The sequence below is a fragment of the Oncorhynchus kisutch genome, linkage group LG21, assembly GCF_002021735.2.
Source record: "Oncorhynchus kisutch isolate 150728-3 linkage group LG21, Okis_V2, whole genome shotgun sequence".
Taxonomy (NCBI): domain Eukaryota; kingdom Metazoa; phylum Chordata; class Actinopteri; order Salmoniformes; family Salmonidae; genus Oncorhynchus; species Oncorhynchus kisutch.
This window is the reverse complement of record NC_034194.2, coordinates 8,743,808-8,754,611: the sequence shown is the minus strand read 5'-3', so window position 1 is coordinate 8,754,611 and position 10,804 is coordinate 8,743,808. Positions and strand designations below refer to the sequence as shown.

General features: G+C 46.8%; 1 protein-coding gene across 2 annotated transcripts in view; it reads left to right on the top strand.

The window, feature by feature from the left end:
* The first annotated feature begins 49 nt into the window (after positions 1 to 49).
* Positions 50 to 10,804, top strand: part of LOC109866167 (ELM2 and SANT domain-containing protein 1) — a 31,019-nt gene continuing 20,264 nt past the window's right edge. The window contains exons 1-5 of one of the 2 annotated variants that reach the window (XM_031800173.1): positions 50 to 566; positions 1,175 to 2,970; positions 8,886 to 9,107; positions 9,418 to 9,766; positions 10,788 to 10,804. The exon at positions 10,788 to 10,804 is cut by the window's right edge and continues 53 nt beyond it. In XM_031800173.1, coding sequence (XP_031656033.1) covers positions 1,474 to 2,970; positions 8,886 to 9,107; positions 9,418 to 9,766; positions 10,788 to 10,804 — 2,085 coding nt within the window. In that variant the 5' untranslated portion in view covers positions 50 to 566; positions 1,175 to 1,473. Of the gene's footprint in view, positions 567 to 1,174; positions 2,971 to 8,882; positions 9,108 to 9,417; positions 9,767 to 10,787 lie in introns of both variants that reach the window. The other variant, XM_031800171.1, reaches the window with a different exon arrangement.

Below are 10,804 nucleotides of genomic sequence, written 5' to 3'. Positions count from 1 at the left end.
CAACCGTATAAAGTGGATAAGAGGCGTGGTCAGACAGTGGAATTGGATAACAGGACGTCAGTTGAAGGGTGAAGTGGGGCATTCACGAGCGTCAGAATTTCAACGATTTTGCGCAGGTTCACAGATTTATAAACACTGTTCAGGCTGATTGTCTCTAGGAATAAAATAGGAACCAATGTATATGACAGACAGATTTGTGAAAAAACGCAACAAAATACAGTGTACTTCACATTTTTTAGCATACCCAACGTTATCAGTTTATGTACGTTTACACACTCGATACGTACGTTTTTGGACATGTTTTCATGAAAGTGTATTATTAATTCACTGTTACGGTGCGTAACATCCTAGACACGATAGACTGATTTCGGATTAAACGATAAACATTGCGATACCAAGTCCAGTGTTTGCATGGTTTCGATGCAAGTTGTTTACTCGTTGGTCTGAAGAGAAGTAGTCGAAGTATGTCAGCTGCTGCGCACGATCCCGCCATGCAGTCGACTTTGGACCAGAGCAAATTGGCTCCAGAGAACTTGCTGTCAAATACATAAAACGATATTGAAACGGTAAGTGTCTATTGAATTCGTTGCATATCACGTTTCTGTTGTGGATCAATATGAGCGCAAAACATGGAGAACTTTAAATTGTAAACAGAATCCCATGGCAGTATGCAATGTGTGTTTTGTAGGTTTCGTTTTTTTTTAACTCAAGGAGCCACGATGTGATTTAGAGAGCCTGTCAACATGTATTGTACACACACACACCCCCGCACAGATTGTTACGGTATCTAATCTGCGACGGTAACAGTGTTGCAACATAATACTTCAATGTAAGACAAAAGGTTGCCTGAAATTTCGATGCAATTGGCTGATGACTGGGGACTCCACGAGGAGGATAGAAAGCGGCTCTGCTTGTTTCCCCTCGTTTCCTGTATTTCGTGTGTACAGTCCACGCCTCGCTCTGTTGCTGCTATCTGCTTTTATCACTGTCGAAATGAACGTATACGTCATTGCACGATACTTGTAGTGCATGCTATCAGAAACTTATTTTGCTTTCATTATGAATAGCCTGTAGCCTAGTTCCTTCCTCCTGAGCTAAGCAAACAGGCCTGGCCTGCACAAAAGCTTGTTGAAAACGTTATTAACAGTCATTTTTCTCATCCTCTGTCTTTCAGGGTCCTGTACATGAATGAGGGCCACAAGGGCCACCGTGACCCAAACGGCAGCAAACTTCTTCAGATCTGATTTGGGGGAGGAGGGTTGTGTGGTCTCCACCCTCTACCCTTTCCTGTAGGACTTATGTTTCCTCCCGAATCCTTCTGTTCTCTCTATTAAACAAAGCAGGCCACAATAGTCCCAAACGGAGGTAGTGTAGACAGGCACACTTGGTCTTGTCCCTGTTTTACACTTAATTGACTGGGGATATACAAAGAACCCAGACCTTTTCTCCCCTGTTGTTTACTAGATTATTAGTATGAGTCTTCCTCCCCAGCAGAAAGTGACCCCTGATAAGAGTGGGGGCAAACATTGGGCTGGAGCTGCCATGAAGGAGCCCTCAGTGCAGCACGGCGTGGCTTCTGATGTCTTCTATAGGGGTATGGGCCCCCCGGCTCTGGAGTCTGCTCATGGGGTCGTTGAGCCTGGAGGCCACGGCTCAGGGGTTTTCAACCCAGAGAAGGGGCCCCAAAGTCGGGCTCACTACCAGCAGACTGCCCCTGTCAAATGGATGCACCAGGACCCCATCCAGGCCCCTGGCTGGTCTCAGGAAGCTCCCGGGCCCATGCCAACCAATCAATGGGGGCAGAACTTTGGCCAGTATATGGGCGGCTTGAACAACGTTAGGGGCCAGGTGGCTTTCCCCAAGGGGAACCACGATGGAGGAGCTGCTTTGCAGATGGGGCCAGCAGAGAAGCAGGCTCCAGGATCCATAGCCCAGGATAGGGGCTTAGAGTGGGAGCAGCATGGTGCGGCGGCTGCCATACGCCAAGCCCAGCTCCAGCAGGGCCATAAGGGTGTAGCCCTCCAGGCTCAGAACCCCCATGCTCCCCCCTCTCACCCCTCCATGCCACAAGGGTCCTTGTTGCAGCCCTTCCAGCTGGCGTTTGGACCCACCAAGCAACACCTTCCATCTGGGTACTACCAGGTGTTCCAAGGGGGAACCAAAGCCATGCCCAACCTGAACTACAACGAGCAGTCTAAAGCCCAGCAACAACACCAACTGATGCAGCTTCAGATGCAACAGCAGCACCAAATGCATCAACAACAGCACCAGTTGCAGCAACAGCACCAGCACCAAATGCAACAGCATCAGCTCCAACTGCAGCAGCAAATGCAACAGCAGTTTCACAAGAAGCAACTACAACAGGAGCAACGGCAACAAATTCACCAGTTGCAGCAACAGCAGCAACCACACAGTTTACCGCCGCAAGAAATACTGCAGCCACAGTCTCAGCAAAAGCAGCAGCCAAACCAACACTTCCTTAGCTACCACCAGCCCCCTGACAACTGTCCGTCTAGCGTTAGCCCCCCACCCTCTCAGAAGTACAAGCCTCCGTCTGTGGAAACTCATGGACAGGGACAGACACCGGAAGTAGAGACCCCATCCACTGATCTGTCAAGCCCACCCTGCAACCCCTGCCCTCCAATGGTCTCATCTAACCCCATGTCACCCTCCTCCGACACACCTTTGGCTGCCCCCCGCCGTTCGCGCCGCCTCTCCAGAGACCGGCTGTCCCCCCTGGATGGCCCTCCCTCACTAACCTCCTGGAACCAGACCTCCAGGGAGGTACCCCAGAACGGCGTGGTGGCCGGAGTAGAGGAAGGGAGGATGGGGGAAGGCCAGGGTCCCACCGGGGGGGTCATACAGAGTACACGTCGGAGGGCGTCGAAAGAGATCAATCTGGAGACTCTGGCCCAGAAGGCTTCCGAGATGGAGTCGATGCCCGCTGCCAAGGTTGCCAAGATATCCAAGGTTTGTTTGCACTGTTGTATTTAGTTCAACCAGGCCTAAAACCTGTTCCAAGTTAAATTCATTCACATAGTGAGATGGGGTTGTCCAGCGGTCTAAGCCACTGCTCATGGATCACATGTACTGTGTAGCGCTGCTAGCATGGATTTGAATCTGACCCAATGTTGTAGCACACTCCTATCTACTTCTCTCGCTCTCCTATCCAATAAACCCAAAAATACAATGACATTGTCAAAAAATCTTGCTGTGTACATAAAGGCCTTCACAATTGATTTAGTTACTATTTTCCTGAAGGGAAAAATAAGGGGACGTGACGATTTGAAGTTAGATTCATTCCCGGGTGACGGGAGAACTGATTGTGTTATTCCTGTACTTGGCTGCCACTGTGACCACGACAATGCACTGTTCCTCTTTCAATAGGAAGAGTATGGTTTCTATGTAGGAGGTCTATCATCTTGACTTTGATAGTTGGCAAGCTGTTTGGTTTGTTTAGAACTGGTAATCCAGCTATACGGCCTCACACACACACTCTCTCTCTCCGTCTACTGTACATCCTCCTCATACACAGGATACTTGTCCAGCCTGAAAAGAGTCTTTTCCTGAGAATTTCTGGTGAATCCTCTGCTTTCATAGGAAATCCTACATCCCACACAGGAGTCTTCTGAGGGGAGGACGGCTCATAATAATGGATGGAACGGAGCAAATGGAACGGTATTTGATATGATTCTGCTCCAGCCGTTACCACGAGCCCATCCTCCTCAATTAAGGTGCCACATACCTGTGACATCCCTGTACTATCCACATTATACTCAGTGGGGAACCGAGGGCCTTGAAGGCCTAAGGATTTGGTTTCTATTTCATCTTTACAATAATTTTAATGATATTCTGATTTAATCTCTTCAGTTTGTATTGGAAAGAAAAGGGTTAAAACTGAAGAGAAAAAAATATCCAATCAAGAGTTTCTTTGGTGGTGTCAGGGTAGAAACATTCTAGCTCAGAAGCTGAAGGACTCTGCCATTCCATAGACTGTAAAAAATATGGACAAAGCCGTCGATGACATAGACCCCTTGTTTCCTCTGAGAATGCTCAGTGGCATATTTGAACATTCAGAAGTGTCATATGAGCATGTCACCATCTTGCTACATTGAGGAGTTTTTGGAAACGTCGCATGGGCAGTTTGAGTTACTCTCGGACAGTGGTTCCCAAACTGTGGGGCCCCTATTTATTACTATTATGATTATTATAAAACATTTAAGGAACTCAGTCCGGCTTTCAACTTACTCTTAAAGTTGTAATAGTAGAATGCACAAGGTGCAAATTTGAAATTGGTTAGTTGCATCATCCGTTTTTCTCTTGTCAGGTCAGTCATTGCATACCTTAAAGAGCTGTTTTTGAAAAACTAGCCCATGTCAGCGAATGTTTTTATTTTTCAAGTTTTTTTTTTTCTTCCCATATACAGTATTTTGTACTTAAGTTCGAGTCACTCAAACATCACGTGAATAATAGACATGGCAAAATGTATAGAATTCCAAGAACATTTTCTTAACTGCAGCATTGTCTCTGCACCCCATGGCAAAATGTGTAGAATTTCAGGAAATAAGCTTTAAACCTGCAAAATGTTCTCTCCACCAACAAGAAAGATGTGAACAGTTTGTGTCAATAACAGTGCTTGTGCCCATAGAAATAGGGGGGGCGCAGTATGTTCCCGAATGCTGGATGGGGGGGCCGGTGTGAAAAAGTTTGGGAATCCCTGCTCTAGGAAGTGGCATTGTAGGCTTGCAGAGTGCTGCTCCCTCATTGGGTGTCTCAATCGGATGGCCGACCGAGATACTGCCATTAGCAACTAAATTCTCATTTTAACTACGTCTGTGTGATTTTTAAAGCAGTGTATGGTCTGGGGGCAGGAACATAATTACAAACAATTTGTAGACTGCAAATTGACCGCAAGAAGCCCGAACTGATATGCTTGACTAAATCATTTCAAACCTTGCTTATGTAACTGATGTGAAATGGCTAGCTAGTTAGCGGTGGTGCACGCTAATAATGTTTCGAATGGTGACGTCACTCGCTCTGAGACCTTGAAGTAGTGGTTCCCCTTTCTCTGCGAGGGCCTTCGTGGGTGTCAGTTGTCTGTGTGTCCAGAGGGTCCCTGGTTCAAGCCCGGGTATGGGCGAGGGGACGGACTAAAGTTATACTGTTACACTTACATTTGTATATGTAACAGTATAACTTTAGTCCGTCCCCTCGCCCATACCCGGACTCAAACCAGGGACCCTCTGCACACATCAACAACTGACACCCACGAAGCATCGTTACCCATTGCTCCACAAACCACTACTTCAAGGTCTTAGAGCAAGTGACATCACCAATTGAAACGCTATTAGCGCGCACCACCGCTAACTAACTAGCCGTTTCACATCCGTTACACTCACCCCCCTTTTGACCTCCTTTTCCGCAGCAACCAGTGATCCGGGTCAACAGCATCAATGTATAACTTTAGTCCGTCCCCTCGCGCGAACCAGGGACCCTCTGTCCACATCAACAACAGTCACCCACGAAGCATCGCTCCACAAAAGCTGCGGCCCTTGCAGCGCAAGGGGAACCACTACTTCAAGGTCTCAGAGCAACACCGATTGAAACGCTATTAGTGCGCACCACTGCTAACTAGCTAGCCATTTCACATCCGTTACATATACAATCACATTGGGTCTCTCTATTATGTGTGGGATTTCTTTCTAAATTAAAATAACTTGGAGCTGATTTACTTGTGTTTTTTTGTCTTTAAACAAATGATAATTGTATTACCTTTATTTAGCTAGGCAAGTCAGTTAAGAACAAATTCGTATTTACAATGACAGCCTAGGAACAGTGGGTTTAACTGCCTTGTTCAGGGGCAGAACGACATGTTTTTACATTGTCAGCTCGGGGATTTGATCCAGCAAACTTTTGGTTACTGGCCCAATGCTCTAACCACTAGGCTATCCTGCTGCCCCTATGACCCACAATAAAAATTGTGTGTATATATATATTATACTCACAATACCGATTAAAAGTGTTAGAACACCTAGTCATTCAAGGGTTTTTCTTTATACACTGCTCAAAAAAATAAAGGGAACACTTTAAACAACACAATGTAACTCCAAGTCAATCACACTTCTGTGAAATCAAACTGTCCACTTGGGAAGCCACACTGATTGACAATACATTTCACATGCTGTTGTGCAAATGGAATAGACAACAGCTGGAAATTATAGGCAATTAGCAAGACACCCCCAATAAAGGAGTGGTTCTGCAGGTGGGGACCACAGACCACTTCTCAGTTCCTATGCTTCCTGGCTGATGTTTTGGTCACTTTTGATTGCTGGCAGTGCTTTCACTCTAGTGGTAGCATGAGATGGAGTCTACAACCCACACACGTGGCTCAGGTAGTGCAGCTCATCCAGGATGGAACATCAATGCGAGCTGTGGCAAGAATGTTTGCTGTGTCTGTCAGCGTAGTGTCCAGAGCATGGAGGCTCTACCAGGAGACAGGCCAGTACATCAGGAGACGTGGAGGAGGCCGTAGGAGGGCAACAACCCAGCAGCAGGACCACTACCTCCGCCTTTATACAAGGAGGAGCACTGCCAGAGCCCTGCAAAATGACCTCCAGCAGGCCACAAATGTGCATGTGTCTCCTCAAATGGTCAGAAACAGACTCCATGAGGGTGCGCCTTTGGCGCCCTGTGCTCTTCACAGATTAAAGCAGGTTCACACTGAGCACATGACAGACGTGATAGAGTCTGGAGACTCCATGGAGAACGTTCTGCTGCCTGCAACATCCTCCAGCATGACCGGTTTGGCGGTGGGTCAGTCATGGTGTGGGGTGGGGTGGCATTTCTTTGGGGGGCCGCAGCCCTCCATGTGCTCGCCAGAGGTAGCCTGACTGCCATTAGATACCCTGATGAGATCCTCAGACCCCTTGTGAGACCATATGCTGGTGCGGTTGGCCCTGGGTTCCTCCTAATGCAAGACAATGCTAGACCTCATGTGGCTGGAGTGTGTCAGCAGTTCCTGCAAGAGGAAGGCATTGATGCTATGGACTGACCCGCACGTTCCCCACACCTGAATCCAATTGAGCACATCTGGGACATCATGTCTCATGTTTTGTCACACAACACTATGCCACACATTGGGTGGCATAGCGAGCTGCAACAAAAAAGAGGGCATGGCTCCAAAGTGCGTGGGTTTATGCCCTCTTTTTGTTGCAGCTCGCTTGCTGTTAACTATCTCTTTGAAAATAATGACTGTGAAACATAGTTTAAATGCAACAATCACCGGTTATTGTGATGAGCGTGATAAAATATATTTACAATGGGAAGTAATAGCTGGTTTGTTAATTCAATTTTGAAAATTAAACCGTTCTTTTATTATATTGTGATTTCATGGGGCCTACTGGAGTGAATGGTCTGCTTATTCTTTAACGTTATTTGATGCTGTGTGTGCCCAAAACGGTCTCTCCTTCAGTGCCATGGAGAGCACAAGTCTTACGGCGCTGTCCTTTCAGCACCATGAGTCTGTCACCTTTGATGTGACACTGTTGTTGTCACTATTGGTGATAGTGGTGTTAGGCTGCCATAGGTTGTGTAAAACAGTGTGTTTTATGTTTCACCGATTGCATTATTTTATGCTGTGTGTCACGTGTCCATGCCGGTTCTGTGCGTGTGTGTGCGCGTGTGTGTGTGTGTGAATGCGGCAGCCCGAAGCGCAGCCAGGCCTGTTTCATTCATTCATAATGTCATCAAAAAGCATTGCTCTTCCTTCACTAGAACTAGAATGGTTTGACTACAGAAGATATGTCGGGCGCATTAAGTGATGCTATTTTTCTGTCATATTGGAAGATTTTTGGTCCCTCAAAAGGCCTAGTCACAATTCGACACTGATTATACTGCTGTGAGAAAAGAGAGCGATCCCTAGCCTTGCTGTCCGGAATTTGATGTTTTATGTTTCCCTGGGGCACACCCACTGAAGCAGCTGCATTTTTTTTTCAACTTTTGTTTTTTAAAGGCAAAACATGCTCATACATCCACTCACCAAGTGATAAAACACATTGCTCTGGTTGTTGTCATTCTGTTTTAAACCTACCTGCACTTCAGCCCACAGGGAGCTGTGTGTGTGTGTGTGTGTGTGTGTGTGTGTGTGTGTGTGTGTGTGTGTGTGTGTGTGTGTGTACAGCCTGCAGAGATGGCGAAAGAGAGGCAGTGTGCTGGGTGCAGACTTCTGAAGCAGCTGCATGTCTACACACCTCCACATTCCTCAGGGCTCTTCCTCCCCAGCCATTCAGCTGAGCCAGGGAGGGGCCGCGGATGCAGCCTGGCGCCACAGCCAGACCTGCAAACTCGCACTCCTCCACACTCTCTGCCCAACCAGTTGCCTTAATAAAACAGTCCTACTACTAATATTCACAATCCTTTTTTCTATTTCTAAATCACAAGCCCAGCCAGAAGACTGCTGAGTTGGCCATATGGGCTGGAGTGGAGTTGAATGGAGAAAAGTGCAGAATTGAGGTTGACACATTTACTGGCGTCATTTGAATTTGATTTCACCTTTTGTTTTCTGTCCTGGCCTGAATGGGTTTTCTAATGAATTTTCAGTGAGTTTTGTAAGCTGACAGTAACCATGTGCTACCTATAAGTAACTGTTTGTTCATACCACATGTGCAGTGTATTCTCAAGTCTGTGGTACCGGATCTTGCAACACTGAAGACTGCCTCTAAGCAATGTTCAAAAATGTTGTTTTGTGTGTGAGACATGCATACTTACGGCCTGACATAAACAATTGCTCCATGTAGAATGTTAAGTTTACTAATGCACTCCCATTTTTTTCTCTCACCTCATATGTTATTCCCTTCTGTTTCTCCCCCTCTTTCTTTCCCCAGCAGCTGCAGGAGGGTCCTACAGGCAGACAGGCTGGCATGGTGCCTTTGGTTATGCCTGTGTCAGTGCCAGTGCGTCAGGGTCAGCCAGCCCCTCCGGGCAACTGGCTTTACGGGCGCCCCCCGAGCCAGCACCCCCTGCTCCTGCCCCAGCCCAAACACAAGCCCTCTGTCATCGTGGCCCGGCGCCGTTCCCTGAGGAACTCCTTGTTCGAAAGCTTCAGCCAGGTAGGTCCTGTTGCAGACCTGTGTTGTGTTCATTAGGGCACATCGTAGTAAAAGCTTTTGCACCGTTTGGGTGTTTCTTGTAGGACACGTTCTCATTGTTTCAGTCCATATTCTTCCGTTTGGTGTCTAATGAACACGATCACATAGTATTTGTTTGATTTTACCTGCCTGAAGTACAAGATGGTTGGGGTTTGCACTTTTGGGGCTATTCCCTTGTCTACATTGCACCAGCCAGACAAGCTCAATGAGTTGTAGCTAAATTATTTGGAAGAAAGCAAATGCCATCCTCACAATCGTCTCACCAAAACAGGACGAGGAGAGCAACGCGGGGCAGGACAATGATGGGAAATTAGCCAAGCACAAACAGCGTCCTCGTCCCGAGCCGCTCTTCATCCCTCCGCCCAAACCGACCACGTTCATCGTTCCCTCAGTCTACTCCGCCATCACTCCCTACCAGAGCCACCTACGCTCACCCATCCGCTTGCCTGACCACCCCTTCACAATGCCGCCCTACACCCCGCCTCCCATCCTATCACCGGTGCGCGGGGGCTCAGGGCTCTACTTCTCCACCTTCCTGTCCCCCATCACCACCAGCAACCAAACCCTGCAACCACCGCCCATTACACCCAAGTCAAACTCGCGCAGCCTGCTGCATTCCAGTAAGTGTTATCATGGAGCCTCGAGGAGTGTCTCTGTATCCCTCTCTCTCTCTCTCTCTGCTTTTCACTCAATCACTTGTCTGCCTAGTCTTGCAGTCCTGTCTCTCTCTGTGATGTACTTAAGTAGAAATACTTTAAAGTTCTACTTAAGGAGTTTTTTGTGGTATTTGTTCAATGACTTCATTACATTTCTAAAGAAAATATTGTACTTTTTACTCCATACATTTTCCCTGACACCCAAAAGTACTCGTTCCATTTTGAATGCTTAGCAGGACAGAAAAATTGTCCAATTCATGCACTTATCAAGAGAACATCCCTGGTTATCCCTACTGCCTCTGATCTGGCAGACTCACTAGTGTGCCCCTGGCTATCCTGCAGGCTGGTTTACTTACTTAATATAAGGAATTTGACAAATGTTTTACTTTTGACACTTAAGTATTTATTAAAACCAAATACTTTTAGCCTTTTGCTCAAGTAGTATTTTACTGAGTGACTTTCACTTTTACTTTAGTCATTTTCTTTTACTCAAGTATGGCAGTTTGGTACTTTTTCCACCACTGCTCTCTCTTCCTTTTTACTCTCCACATTCTTTTTTTGTACATCTGTCTAGACTTTGCAGCCAGCCCTGTCATTTATGTTAGTGTTTCTTTAGATGACCCCTACTTCTGTCGTTCTTGCATTTTTGTATTTGTCGCTTTCTTTTCCTGTGCACTGCGTCCTTGACACAATGTATTTTTCTGTCAATAGTCCACTACTCTTAGGGCTGGTTTCCTGGACACAGAGTAGTTAACCCAAGTCCTAGACTAACAAAGCACTTTCAATAGAGAAATCTCCCTTAATAAAGTTTAGGCTGTCACAAATAATACCCTATTCCCACTTTTGACCAGACCCTGTGGCCAAAAGTGACATTTGGGATGCAGACCCACAGTCTTCCAGGGGTGAAATAGACCCATGTCTGCCTCTCTGTTTTGGTCCAGATAGTAGTGCCCTAAAGGCCCTGCCTTCCTTGTGTGTTCTACAGCCAGCTCTACAGACATC